Genomic DNA, 15,606 nt, shown 5'->3' with positions numbered 1-15,606 from the left:
GAAGGAAGGAAGGAAGGAAGGAAGGAAGGAAGGAAGGAAGGAAGGAAGGAAGGAAGGAAGTTATTGGAGTATCCAAGACAAATTTTGCCTATGGGTTTCTGATGCCTGGGTGGCATGACTTACTCTGAAGTGAAATGGCTATTTTTGGTATGCACAGAAAGAGCCATGACTACTTCCCTCAGGGGAAGGGCCTACATGTCAGTTGCCATTCATTGGAGAATCAGTAGTTATTTGGAGATTCAGCAAGAGAGACCCATAATATGCAATGCAGTGGAGAAAATAACCCAAGAAATTACATGGGATGCTCACAACTCAACAACATAGGCTCACAGATTGGCAGAGAAAGTGGTCTGGTAGATAATTTCAGATCAACAAATAATATCATTGGGACAGAGAAGGGATTAAACTGCAGCTTAACCCTAGTATTATGCATTTCCCTGGCTACTACACAGGTTCCCTATATAAGTTCCCTTCCCCATCAATGGTGTGGGTATGGGGCAGCGTGCCCCTATGAATAAGGGTGGGTGCAGATGGGACAAAGATTTTCCTCATTATATTTCTTGCTGTAAGTAATTAAAATGTCTTCCACAAATAAAAAGAAAAATAATGGAAAAGAGGACAGGTACTATATAAAATGAGAAATGGGCAAATGTCCTGTTTTTCAAAAATGGAAGAGGATGAAGTCTCCCTCCTCATGACTTAAGTTCCTGATAAAATTCTAGAATAAGTTACTGAAGGAATGGTTTGTGAACATTTAGAAAATGAAATGATCACTAAAGAGACAGGACAGAGAAGAGGTAACATCTGACAATTCTCATTTCCTTTACCAGAATGATGGATTTCTCTGGATATGGCATATTTGAATTTCATCAAGGAAACAATGCTCTTCTACAAGGAAATGATGAGCAATTTTACACCACAAAAAAATTAAGTAGTAATATCTGCATAAACACGAAAGGACTGGTGGTTCCAGATATAGGACTCATTTTGTTATGTATGATCTTAATGGAGTCAAAATGAAATTAAAGTTAATTTACCAAAATAAAAGATAAAGATAAGAAAAATTGTATGTAATTATAATTCTAAAATGACCTTTATAATTTTGCTTTAACTCATAAAAAAATGCTGTAAAAATAATTAAAGAATGGCTCGTTCAGGATTTTGTTTTCCTCAACTATGTATTTTTACAATGGCTTCCTGTGCTTCTCAATGGAGAATTGAAAGTAAGAGATGAGGAGAGAATATGGAGCTGAAAATAAAACTGAATTAAAAACAAAAATAAGTACACTTCCCAGCTGTATGACCCTGGGCAAGTCACTTGACCCCCATTGCCCACCCTTACCACTCTTCCACCAAGGAGCCAATACACAGAAGTTAAGGGTTAAAAAAAATAAGTAAAGATACTATCATTATTTCTTACACCATTTTATTGAATATTAAAGACACTAAGAGTTTTGATGAAAGAGCCCAGAAACTTCCTCAAATGTTTCCTGAAAACATTTCATTTCCTTGCCAAATAGTTATTTTAAAAAAACTCAAAACCACCAATTTAGAACACAAACGTTTGGGTAAAATAATTCAGAAGAGGTTGACAAAATACAATGAGAAGTATCATATTTGAGCATCATGGGGAAATAGTTCAAGAGAAAATGAGCCTGAAGAGAAGTTAGTATGAGATCTAGCTAGAACTGGAACTAGCATGGAGTAGACAGGTTACCAATGTAGTGGGAATATACTTCCTCCCCTACCTGGTCCAGTAACCACACTGCCATCCCTAACCAGTGTCCGATAGCCATACCAGTGATGGGTAAAATACGGCCCAAGGGCCAGATGAGGCCCACTGCATGACATTATTCCTAATCTGACAAATACAATGAGTAGGATACAATAAAATGAAACTTCAAAAGAGTTGCCTTAGAAACAGATTGACAGATGAGCATTTCCTTTCCTTTGGCCCCCTCTTTAAAAAGTTTGCCCATCACTGGCCTAACCTTAACAAACTTCTGCCTCATGCTTAGAATCAATTCTAAAACAGAAGGTAGGGGTTTTAAAATTTTTTTAAAAGCATTTGACTTAGTAAAACAAAATGAAGTTTTGAAGTCTACCCTCAAATTATCTCTCTAGTTCATATTAAAATTGTATGATAATATATGAGAGCTGTGACTATTGAAATGACTTTGCTTCATTTACAAGCATTTGCATCATTTAGGATGTCTACAGCATTTATCCAAGTCACAGAAGATGTTCCACACAAAATCCAAACTAAATTAAAAATTCTCTTTGATGGAGAGGTCCTTCAGTTATTCCTAATTATAAATGACATTGCACTAATTACATTGAACTCTGAAACACTCACAAAATCTCCTCAGGAAATACACAACACCACCAATGAGATTAGTCTAACAGTCTACACTAGAGAAACAAGTCTGATTTTTAAAAATCTGTTGGGGGAAGTTAGGTGACTCAGGGGACAGAGAGCCAGACATCCTGGCTTTGAATCAGGCCTCTGACACATGGGTAAGTCACTTGACCCCCATTGCCTACTCTTCTGCCTTGAACCAATTCATGGATGGAAGATAAAAAAAATTTTTTTAATCTGTTGTTAAAGATTATGATTTGAGCCAAATGGGTGAACTGTCAGAGTAGTTCAACAGTGCAATACAACAAACACTTTTTAAGCAGCAATTATGTAAGAGTCACTTTACTCAAAACCGGGGAAGAAAAAATGAAAATGACACTGTCTGTGTCCTCAAAGAGTTTATACTCTAGTCAGGAGACTTTGGTACTTACAAAAGTATAATTTGACATGGAATATGATGATAAAAAAGGCAAAGATTAAGATATAGCATTATAATTAAATTTGAGAAGAAAAATATTAATTTTGCTTAGCAAAATTAGAAAATCTTGATGGGGGCACCAAAGTTATGTCTTGATGGAGAAAAAAAGTTTTATCAGAGAAATGAGGAGAAGAGGGCATACCAGACATGAGGGACAGTTAACATCAATACAGCTAAATGGATGAATGAAAGACGAGTCACACCTTGGGAACAGTAATTCAATTTGACCAGAACCAAGAATGTGCTGGTAAGTGTTTAATAATCACCAAAGAAAAAAAATATATCCACAACACTCTTTTAAATTTAATCTGCATCACTGACACTTTCCTAAGTCTAGATAATCAATAATCAATAAATGAAATCTTTATTGGTGGCATTTGCTAATTTCCAAAGTGTGAATGATAAGAAGTGAACTGAATCTTGGTGGCAGGTTTGAGCTGGTTCCAAGACTCCTCTGCTATGAAATACTAATGGAAAGCTAAGATGGAGCCAGTTTATGTAAATAATTACTCTCTCTTTACAGATAGGAAAACTGAGGGCCAGAAAGATTAAGTGCTTGACCCAAAGTCACACAGGTAGTAAGTTTCATGGAGGCAGAACTTGGTCCAGATCTTTGGATTTGCAGTATGATGGTTTTTCCACCTCTCCACATACACAGTCAATACTTGTTGGATGAAACATTCTTTTTTTATTAGTAGTAAACACTTACCTCTGTTCTAGTAACAACTCTAAGACAGATGGACGAAAGCTAGTCAAATAGAGTTAAGTGATGTGCCCAGAGTCACATAGATAGGAAGTGTCTGAGGTCAGATTTGAACCCAGGGCCTGGCTCTCAATCCACTGATCCACCTAGCTACCCCTGCTTTGGTTAATTTTTAAAGTTCAGGAAAAAAAATTAATTTCTTCTGTGAACCAAGCAATGGCATACATAGAGATGCCTTTGAATATTAAAATCTTGCTTTGTGTAAAGTACTGAACAATTGTTTCTATTAAAATCAAGAAAAAATTCTTTCATAGAAATATTATAATCAAAACCAAAGGTGCTCACTGGTAAAAGGCGCAGAAGCTGCAATTGCTATCAATGACCATGGCACTGGACAACAAAGGGATCAACTTGTAGTACTGGCCTCACTAGCATGATTGTTTAGTCAGGCAACTGAGCTAATTTTTTTTAGTTGTCCAAATATTGAGTTGTAGGAAGAAAAGGATTCTCTCTGTTTCAAATTCAGGAAAATAACATGCTGCCACGTCAAGTCCTATTTGGCAAGGGGATACCAATCCCAGATGCTCTGTAAATAAGAATGATTTAATGATGAGGAAACAGATAGTATTCCTTCTCAACTAGAAACTAATTTTGTTTGCCATTAGTTCATTATGACTCTCTACTTCTTTGCTGAGTTTGTGGCATAGCAAATTCAGAATAAAACTAATGATTTAACATAAAATAGTAGGACTAGAGAAGATAAAAATTCATTCTAATTTATGGACCAGAATTAGTTGCTGGACAGATTTTTAAAAGCATGAAATTCAAGCACTATCATCTATTTTAATCATTCAAAAAATAGAATTAAATGTTCATCTCAACCCAAGTAAAATCTGAGTATCAAAGATATGTTCCATTAAAGACCTAACTCTTCACTATGAATAATTCTGAGAAACCTCGGAAGATAGGTGCAGAATAAAAAAAGTAGAACCAGGAACATGATCTAAACCAGTGATTCCCAAAGTGGGCACCACCGCCCCCTGGTGGGTGCTGCAGGGATCCAGGAGGGCAGTGATGGTCACAGGTGCATTTATCTTTCCTATTAATTGCTATTAAATTTTTTAAAAAATTAATTTCCAGGGGGCTAAGTAATATTTTTTTCTGGAAAGGGGGCGGTAGGCCAAAAAAGTTTGGGAACCACTGATCTAAACAATGGCTATACTACTACAAGGGAAGCTAGATGGCATAAGGGAAGCTAGGAAGTGCAGTAGATAGAGCACTGGTGGGCCTAAAGTCAAGAAAATTCATCTTCTTGAGTTCAAATCCATCCTCAAACACTTATATGTGACTTTGGGCAAGTCATTTAACTGTTTGCCTCACTTTTCTCTTCTGTAAAATGAGCTGAAGAAGGAAACCACACACTATCCCAGTATCTTTGCCAAGAAAACCTCGAATGGGGTCATGAAAAGTCAGACATAACTAAAATGACTGACCAACAACAAATAATACTACAAATGAAAACAATGCTAAAAAGTAGTTGAACTTAGTTTAATAGTAATGACCAATTTTTTCCACAGGAAAGATGATGAAATGCATCATCTTCTAATTTCAGCAAAGAAGCAGTGATTTACAGGTGCAAATTATGGCATATCCGTAGGCTATCACACACATGTTGAGTTAGTTTGCCTAATACATTTTTGTGGGACAATAGAGTGGATATTGGAGAATGTTGATTTTTAAAAATAGGTATCAATAAAAACTTTAAAAATACTTTTTCCCTAAGTAAAGCCATTCCCATTTCCAATTAAATGAAGAAGAAACAGTTTTCTGAATTGCATCAACCAACCAATCCAAAGGAAAATAAGTATAAATAAGTCCTCTATCAATATGGAAGAATCACAGGAGCTTTGGATCATTGGATGAAAACCAACTATGCCATACAGGAAATATCTTATGATGGACTGAAAGAATCAGAGACATCTCAGGACTTTGTATAAGCCAGTTCAAAAGCATCCATTCCAGCAGTAAGCAAATTAGTTGGTGGTAGTATTCAACAGTGAAAGGTATCTGAGAGGGAATTATCTTGGGGAGGGAGGACAGGAGGGGTTTTTCTCACCCCTATTCAAGCCTCCACTTGACCATGTGATGATTATTGTGAACTTAGGAAAAATAAGGACCAGATAATCCATCAACATCAGTAGTAGTGTCCCTTGGCAGCAGTGGCTTTTAGCAAAGTCTACATCAAGAGCTGAGAGAGACACATCAAGGACAACTAGATACACCAAAGAAGAAACTGTATAAATGCATTGATCCTCTAAACCCTGCAGAGAGCTACTCCTAAGGGAAACTGCATGAGGTCTCCATGAAGGAAGAAAACTTTCAATCGCCAGGAGTTGTGTTTGCCCTTTGATTCTATGTGCATTACATTCAATACAAGTCTGATCCTATTCTTTCCAGGAATATTGAATGTGCAAGAGGAAAACACATCTTAAGTTTGAGAAAGTTGTTTCTTTAACTAGTGTCCTTGCTTTAACTGCTTAGGAAATACTCTTTCTAAAAATCTAATTAAAACCAGCTGATCATCAATGGGAATCATACAAATAGAGCTCTTGAGAGATACTATCAGAGAACCCAGGCCCTCAGGGTTACCCCTAGAACCCTGGAGGGGCAAAGTAGTCAGCCTCTCTCTAGAGATCTGGGCATTGATTGTGATTGCAAACTGGAGAAGTAGCCCCAGAAAAATTGCTATGCCTACAACAACTCCACTATTAAGTCAGTGACTGAAAGTAGAGGCGATGTAAGGACATAGATAAAAATAGGAAGAGGTGCTATAAAACACAACTGTAATTGTTGTAGGATTTTACATTAAGGGACAAATTATTTTCACAAGTCTGGCCACTGAAGTATAAAGTTTGCAGACCAGGTACCACTAGCTGATTCCTCCAGAAAGCTATCTATAATTATTTAATTTTGGATCTAATGATAGTACTTTAGAGAAATATTTTTGTACTTCTCCTGTAGTAAAGCAACCACCAATTTTTTTGTGGGGGTGGAATTCAGAGTATTTGTCTTACAAAAAAATGAAATTGTTACTGCATTAAGAGTTTCTTAAATGGTTGCTACCAGGATCCAGCTCTAGACAAAACAAACAGAATAAGAGAGAAGGGAAGGGAAGAAAGGGGAGAAAAATAACTAAAGTTCCTTCATGGCTGGGGAGCTGTCCCTCAGACCTATAGAAATACAATTTAAATGCTACTTCTTCCCTTGTGTGAATGCAGATGAGAAAGAGGTCAAGGTTAGTTATATAGTCCAGAATGATTGATGAAACTTGACCTTCAGTCCCCTGAATTCTCACAACTCAACTATGTGAAAATGCATACAAATATTTACTTTAAAATCTTTGAAACAGAATTCCCACAACATTATGGTCAGATCATCAGATTTCCTTTGCGGTCCCTAATGTCAATACAGAACAGAAATGATAGCTAAGAGCCTTTCCATAATATAAATAAATCTCTGAGCTATGACTGGCACAAATAATACTAGGTGAAATTTTAGTTGAGTTTTCTGACTTCTGCATTGGCAATAACAGCTGTTCCACATTATAGCTTTTGTCTGAATTCAGTTAGTAAAGTGGTTCAGGTTCTCTGGAGACAAACATAGAGTAGCAGTATAATATTACTGATCCAATATTGGCTTGACCCAAGCTTTCCTGACGATGGTGGAAAGAGGATGGAATAAGCAGTTTAAAAACTTGGGTTCTAGTTCAATTTCTAAACTAACCCTGGAATTTGCATGAGATATGTGTCAGCATGAAGCAAGGGAGAGTGGAAATGGCCCCTGAAAAAAGTGTCTCCCTTTACCTGGCCTGCCCTTGACTCCATTCCACCAGTCCATTCAGAAATGAATAAGCGGTCAGAATTAATGAGAGCACCATAGAGGCCAATCAAAGGACCAGTTATATCAAGAAGCAGTCAGACAACAGGGTCACAGGTTGCTGCCAAGTGAAAGAATTGTGATTGGTTGGGGAAAGCTGCAATATCCAGAGAGCCCCAATTCCCAGGTTCCCTAATTGAGTTGACTCTGACCCTTCAGGAGATTATGAATGGAAAAGCAGATAGAGAATGCTTAGGTAAAAGCAGAAAAAGTTATTAGAAATAATAACTATAACATTAAAGATACTTGCTGTTTCTGAGGGCTTTTGAATCTAAGCATATGAACTGTGTGTAGTTTGGGACATGCCAGTAATTTGGGAGCTATTTCAGTTGAGGAGAAGCTGTGAGCATATAAATTACATGATATTTGGGAACTTTTTAAAGATACATTTATTTTATTCCTTTTGATTCAATGGTAACAAGTAAAACACTATATATATTCAAGTCAAGCTTTGTTGACAGTTCCATTATGCTAATCCCACATGTTTGGGATTTACTAAATTAAGCACAAGAGAATGGTGGGAAAGGAGTCAAACTATAAAAGATTAACTGGAAAGATGATATGATCACCATAGATCACAATCCTAATGAGGTAACAATACCATAAATAGGAGAATAGAGATGTCAGCTCTCTAAGAGTCAGGGAATTTGTTTTTTTGTTTGTTTTTGTTGTTTTCTACCAGATGTTAGGTGAGGTACACAATCATTGAGAGAGACTGAGGCTGACTTGCCCATACTCTTTATTATTGAACAAACAAGTAGTCAAAAGCACCCAGAAGTGGATTAAATTATTATCATCGTTATTATTTTCCTATAGTAAATTATTCCACCTATGGACAGTAAGAGATGGAGAAGAAAGTCCACTTTCAAGGTTGATCATCAAGTAAATGGTTTCATTCAGTTCTTTAATTATATTGATTTCCCGTGTCAGCTTACATTACTGAACCGTTATAGCAACATCTTCCCTCTTTATTTCTACTAATAATTAATCTCCTTCCAACTCTGACTCAAAACTCATCTTAATTAAATCTGTTTGCTGATGGTTTCACAAAATACTAATAAATCCCTCATCCTAGTTTTCATATTTACATGGCTCTTACATTTTTCTTCCCTGCATACTTCCTAAATTAAATTTTAATCCCTTATTTTATATTTAACTTCCTAACTTCAGAGGACATGGAGTTACTATGAATAAAATACTTTGTAAATTTTTAAATACTGCATAAATACGAGGTATTGCTTTAGTGTGACATAGTGAAAAGATGACTGAGTCAGGACCCTTGGATTCTAAGCCTGATTAATTTTCAGCATATACAACCATGGACTTTTGCTTAAGTCTTTGGTCCTCAGTTTCCTCATTTGGAAAATTAAAGACTTAAATTAGATGATCTCTGTGGTCTCTTCCACCTCTTCCCATTTTGTGTATAAATCTCTAATAGAGCATAGGATAGAGCTATGTATATGGTAGATAATAAATAGTATTGACCTACAGTTTGAAAACTGGAGAAGATAGACTTACATGTTATCTGGATAATTTTTTTAATAAATGAGGGAAAGAAAAACCTGTAAAGTACTAAGATTCTACCTACATTGAATTCACCAGACAACAGCTTATCTATTTTACTTTGTATGTATATATCTTTCATTTCTTATACGTCCATTGATTTACACATACTAACTACCCCAGTTAGTAATGTTAGTAATTTCAGGGCATGGTTCCCAAATTCAAAAAGATAGTAAGTGTAATGAAGTAATTTAGGGAATAGAACGGAAATTTATAGGAGCTTGGCTGTCAGCTTTGAGCATTCTATATTGGAATGAAACTGGGGGAGGAGTGAAACTGTCATTGCTGGTGTGAGAGGGGTTTGGAGCAGAAGTCCAGCCAGCAATGACTCCATGAGCTTGGGATCTTTGGGACTGGATAAGCTTGAAAACAACATCTCTCAAGACAACCCTTGGTAGTGGATAGTATCTGCTTTCTGGTGGACAGTTTGCAGGCATTTTTCCCTATCTGGTATCTCTTGGATTATTGGCTGACCAAGGAGTTGGTTCCTGTTATCCTGAAGCCATCAAAGAAGAAGCAACTTGGACCAATTGTGAGAATCCCAACACCCAGCTCTCTCCCTCTAGCCTCCAGTCAAGGTTGTCAGTCTGACAAGTTGCATTGACAGAGAAACTCTTCTTAGGACTCCATTTCTTGTCAGTTAGCTAATCCTAATTAGAAGTACCTCTCCCACTCTCCTTAACCATTTTATACATTAAACTATTTTGTTTTCCTTCCTGTTTGTTTCCTCTCATCTCAAAGTGTATGAGTAGTTAAACTCTGTGTTATTCCCTGGTTTGTGACAGAGACCAGTAATTCCAACTGTCCTTCCTTTAGTGAAAGGATCATCAGATTTACTCAGGCTCTGATACTCTATCCTTCTTTGTGAGTTTAATCTGTGAGTGGCAGTTGCCCAAAACACCTACTGGTTTCTCATAGATTAATTTATATTTATATATTCTTTTAAAATAAGGTTCTCATGTACTACAAAAACTGACCCAATCAGCACACTACCTAATATTTAGCAAATAATCACACTAAATGTATATGTACGTAAACTAGAAATTACACTGTCCTTTGAGGTCAAAGTGCAAATAGTAAATAAGAGTTCATATTTATGTAATTCTTCATTCGCAAAGCACCACAAACCTATAAAATAAATGTAACATATTTTATTACCTTCATTTTACAGATAAGGGAAGTGAATCTCAAAGAGAAGGAGAGTAACTATCTAAGACCATATTCTTAGGATTGCCAGTCAGGATTTGAACCCAAGTCTTTAGGCTAAGCCCTAGTGTCTGCCCTCCCCACCCTCAAAAAAAAAAAACCCTACCATACTTAGTAGGATATCAGTCCTTGCCAAATAAACTAAATTAAGATGACAAGTTTATGTGATAATTAGCACTATGCCCATCAAACAAGAATCAAAAATATATCCTTTAAATTCTAAAGAAATAGTACATCTGGAACCATCCATCAGACCCAGATCCAGGGCATTATCTTAACAGAAATTAATTATCATTCCCAGAAAGGCTGAAAAACAAATCACAAATATGCATTGGAATTTTGCCCAAAGGAGTTCAGGAAAGCTCTGTATACTTTAAACCTGGAATTTTGATTTGGAAGACTCTCTTGCTTAAACAGTAACTTCTGGAGAATTCTCAAAGAAATCATTAAAGTTTACAGATAGTTTAATCCTAATTTTCATCTGTTTTCTTGTTCATCACATGTACTTTAAGCCCTGTATCAGCAAGCTAAGTTTTCTAAATGATATGGGATTCAAAAACAAAAATCAAAAGTTTAATGAGTGGGGAGAGGGGAAGAAAAAGGCAATAGAAGGGGCAGGCAATGGATGGCCATCTCTGAAGTTAACTTTCCCAGCTAACATCTGGCATCCCTCTGATTCCACCCCATGCTTTGGAGAAGATAACATTCTGTGACAGAATTCGCCTGAACATTTTAGGTTGAAGAGAAATAAAACATAGAAACCTACATTGTTTTCCTCTTTCCTGCTGTGGGGAGAAGCAGACCCTCCTGATGTCACTTTCGCTGTGGTTTCTAAACTGGGAGCACTTGAGGAACTCAGGCCAGGAAGAGTTCACCATCCCCAGAACTGGTTCACAGCCTTCTTTTGCAATTTCACAAAAAGACCTACAGGGCAGGAGTCCATGACTAGAATAAAAGAAATATTTTTGAAATTTAATATTTTTCCAAAATACATTTTAATACATTTTTAACAAAAATAAATACAAGATCACACCAGATACCTTAATTCATGACTTTTTAAATATCCTGTCTTAAATAAGCTCATAATTCTTTTATAATCTCCATGTGAAATAACTTTAAAATGGTAAAAGGAAAATTCACAGTAATAAATAAGGCTATTCACAATATTGCTATTAGGAAGAATCATTAAGTTCACAGAATCTTTGAGTTGGGAAGGAGCTCAGAAGTTGCCTAGTTAAACCATCTAAGTGAATTCCCTCAAAAAAAATCACTGAGACCCCAAAGCTTGGTTAGAGATATTTCAAAGACACTATCAAGAACACCAGGTATTTATGGTGTCTAGAATTTGAAAGAAAATTAATTGATCATGAGAGCTTGGGGAGTCATTCCATTCTAGAAGTATTCGATCCCATTTTGGAACAATCCTCCATCTGTGTATATATGTGAAATGTCCTTTACTACCCCCCTCTACAACAAGGGTCAGATTTGCCATCTGAAAAAAAAAAGATCTTTACTTCTTTTTTTCTTTTGTATTTTGATAAACAGTGAAGAAGCTAAAGCTGTTAAACTTTATCTTTGGAAAAACTCAGAACTGGTTTGTTTGGTGTTGTGGAAACTCTTACTGCTTTCACTACACAATTAGTAATCAACTTTTTTGTATACTTGTTTTCAGTTTTCATTTCAACAAACAAGTACTGTAATTAAAGCTATTAGAATTTTTAAAAATCACTGAGAATTAGCCATCCAGTTTTTGCTTAGCACTTGTTGGAACAAAGAATTTACCACCAATCAATCTCAATCAAAAAAGCATTTATTAAGTATATGATATGCTGAGCATTGGGGTAGACACTGGGGATGCAAAGATAGAAATGAAACTTTCTCTGCAGTAAAGCAGCTATATTCTATCGGGAGATAACACATACACAGAGAAAGAAGGGAAAAAAACAAGTCAAAACAAAGACACAATAATTTCAAGAAGAAAACTAGCACTTGGGAGATTAGGAAAGATTTTACAAAAGGATGGTGCTTGAGTTGAAAGGAAGTAAGAGATTCACTGAGGCAGAAGAGCAGATGAAATATATTCTAGTCATAGATTATGGCCAGGGCAAAAAGCAAGAAGATAAAGATTGTCTGAAGAGATGGAGTATCCTGTGTGAGGAATACCAAGAAGGCCAGTTTCAGTAGACCACAGAACAATGGAAATGCAAGAAGGAAAAGAAATAAGCATTTATGAAATGTCTATTGTGTGCCAGACGCTGTGCAAAGTACTTTACAAATATCCTGTTTAATCCTCACAACACCTTGGGAAGTAGAAAAAAAAAATAACATGCATTGAAGCCAGAAAAGTAAGTTGAGACCGGGTTGTGAAGGACTTTAAAGGTCCCAACAGAAGAGTTCATCTGTAGGCTAGCGACACAGGAGAACCACTGGAATTTGAGGAATGACTTTGTCAGACCTGTGTTTTAGAGGAATCGCTTTGGCAACATTGTGAAAGATGGACTGGAAAGGGAAGAGGCTTGAGTCAGAGAGTCCAATGGGGAGACTATTGGAATAGTCCAAATAGGAGATGATAATGGTGTGAACCCAATAAAGTATCTATGGAGTTGTAAAAAGGGCAAGAGATACTATGGAAGTAGAAAGAGCAAGATTTGGCACCTGATTTGGATATTTAAAGATTTTTAAATAGAGGAAGAATGAGTATTTCAGGGTAACATCAAAGTTGCAAACATGGGAAACTGGAAAGACAGAGGTTCCTTCAACAAAAATAGAGAAGGTTATTTTTGGTAGATGTCCTGGAGGCAGGGGAAAGCATGAGTTCTATTTTGGACATCTTGAGTTTGAAATGCCTATGAGATATCCAGTTTGAAATATTAAAAAAAAGCTAGAATTCGAGTGAGAGATTGGAGCTAGGTACTTAGAAAAAAGAGTCATCTGCCAAGAAATGATAACTCAACTGAGCTTTGGGTGTTGAGAAGACCACCAAGTGAGAGAATACATAGAAAGATAGATAGACTATCAAGAGGGAGATAACAGTTCAGAAAAGGAAGGGGAAGCCCAGGATTAATTTTCAAATTAGAAGGCAAGAAGATATGTATGCCAGAACACTAAATGGTCAAACAGGAGAAGAATTAGAAGAGTTGGGGAAAAATCAAAGAGTATGCAGGAGAGAGTGGGCAGTGTCTAATATTGCCTAAGATCAGAAAGAACTAATAAAAGATTATTATAGGTCACTGATAACACAGCAGAAAGTAGTTTCACATGTATTATAAGATTGGAATCCAGATTCCAAGGGGTTAATGAAAGCAATGAATTAAACAGATTGTTTTTGTTTTATTGTGTTTCTTAGGAGTTTGTCAAAGAAAATTTTAAAAAGTTGAGGAGATGGCTTCAGGGAATGATGGCATCTAGTATAAGTTTTGGGGTTTTTTTTAACCCTTACCTTCTCTCTTAGAACCAGTTCTAAGGCAGAAGAGTGGTAAGGGTTAGGCAATGGGGGTTAAATGACTTGCCCAGGGTCACACAGGTAGGAACTGTCTGAGGCCATATTTGAACCCAGGATCTCCCATCTCTAGGCCTGACTCTCAATCCACTGAGCTACCCAGCTGCCCCCTTGTATAGGTTTTTGATTGTGGATTTTTTTAAGGATTTTGTGGTGGGGAGACTGGGGTGTGTTTGTAGGCAATACAGAAGGACCCAGTAGATAGGGACAGCTTGAAGTTTAGGGATAAGGAGTGATGCACGATGTAGAGAAAGATAGGTGAAATCCAAGTTTTAATTTATCCAACTACCAAGCAGAGATGTTGGTACAAAATACAAAATAAATACCTATCTGCTAGTCAAAAATTAGATAATTTCAATTGAATTCTTGGCAGCAGAAAGATTACAACATCCAAATACCACCATTTCCTTTTCCAACTGTTTCCTAGAGGTGTGATTGGAGCCACTGAGCTTTTTGAATAGGGCATGGCACTATCCAAGCTGTTAAGAATCAAACTATGGGCTGTCTCACATTCCCCCGGCAGTAATGTACATCCACCCTACCGAGCAGGAGTGCTGACGCAAAACCAGGTTCTCTGTCATTCTCTTAAGTGTGGATAACTTCTAATCTCTAAATTCAGAGCTCTCTGTGTAGACTCACTGTGTAGACGGTGTGAATTACTGGGTACCAACTTACAGGCTTCGAGTTTTCTAGGCAAACACAACCAAATACATGAGAGTAGGACTTGAATCCAGGTCTCCTCTGGCCTCAAGACCACCTATCTATCCATTATATCATATTAATAAATATTCGTTGAAATTTTAAATCAACTTGATTCATAAGATAAGGACAAGGTAGATAGTTTGACCTTATGGACATGGACTGCATCCTTTATCTTAGTTGGTGACACAAAGGGAATTGGATGGATGTGGAGGAGTAAGGGACCATGTATTCTTCCAGCCTGGTCGGGGTGGAGGATAAGGAGGTGAATCAAAGAACATGCTTCATTAATGGTATATCAATGGGAGCATCTTAGAATGATACAACTTGAAGCTGGAAAGAGCCATAAAGGTAAATACTGAGGCTGGCACATAGCAGATGCTTAATAAATGTTGATCACAAATGAGGGAAGCGAGGTCCAGAAGGTTTAGATGACTTGTCGAAAACCAAAAAACAAGTGAAGTACAAAGTTGGGACCAGAATTCATATCTCTGAATTTCCAGGTCAATGTTGTGGTTTTTTCTTTAAAACTTTACCTTCCATCTGTAGGAAGGAAGGGATAGAGTAAATTTCATAGATTAGCTTTAAGAGGAAAGAAGGAGAATTTGGATTCAAGCCCTGGGAGAAGATTCTGACAAGGAGAAAAGGATCTTGGGAGTTTTTACTGGAAATTAAAGGTCACTCTGAATCTGGCTTTGACTGAGCTGGGAAGGAGCTGGAAAGGAAGATATTTTGCTCTGGCAATTTTCCCCTTGGAAATCCTAATCTCGTGGAGAGATTAGTGATTCCTGGGTTTGAGAATCTGCCTAGGACTATACTGCTTTCACTGAAGCACAGAGACCATCTGCCTGAGATCCATCTGTCAGATGTCCAATGGTGAAGGTAAAACCCAGAGTTTGGTCATCTAGGACTCTGGGTATCCCTAAGAAGAACTCCCAGCATTAGGTAAGAGTTCAGATACATCTGTGAGTCCTTCCTATTTATCCTTTTTTATAATCCATATTAATTAGGTTAGTGTATAATCAGATAGCAGGAGTTTGGGGGTTTTAATTAGAGATAAGGAGTTTAGAGTAGGTTGAGTGAATTCTCAAGGAGAACTAATTCACCATGGGGGTGAAAGGGGGTAGATGGAGATTAGATATATACTTTTAGGAAATTACCTA

General features: G+C 36.9%; 1 protein-coding gene across 1 annotated transcript in view; it reads right to left on the bottom strand.

Moving 5' to 3' along the window:
• CORIN (corin, serine peptidase) overlaps nucleotides 1-15,606 on the bottom strand; it is a 228,382-nt gene that overhangs the window by 120,141 nt on the left and 92,635 nt on the right. Inside the window, exon 4 of the mRNA XM_044681736.1 lies at nucleotides 11,012-11,190. Within this exon, the coding sequence (XP_044537671.1) occupies nucleotides 11,012-11,190 (179 nt within the window). The remainder of the gene's footprint in view (nucleotides 1-11,011; nucleotides 11,191-15,606) is intronic.

This window comes from Gracilinanus agilis, chromosome 6 (assembly GCF_016433145.1).
Source record: "Gracilinanus agilis isolate LMUSP501 chromosome 6, AgileGrace, whole genome shotgun sequence".
Taxonomy (NCBI): Eukaryota; Metazoa; Chordata; class Mammalia; order Didelphimorphia; family Didelphidae; genus Gracilinanus; species Gracilinanus agilis.
The sequence above is the reverse complement of the archived record's forward strand: the minus strand, read 5'-3'. Positions and strand labels throughout refer to the sequence as shown.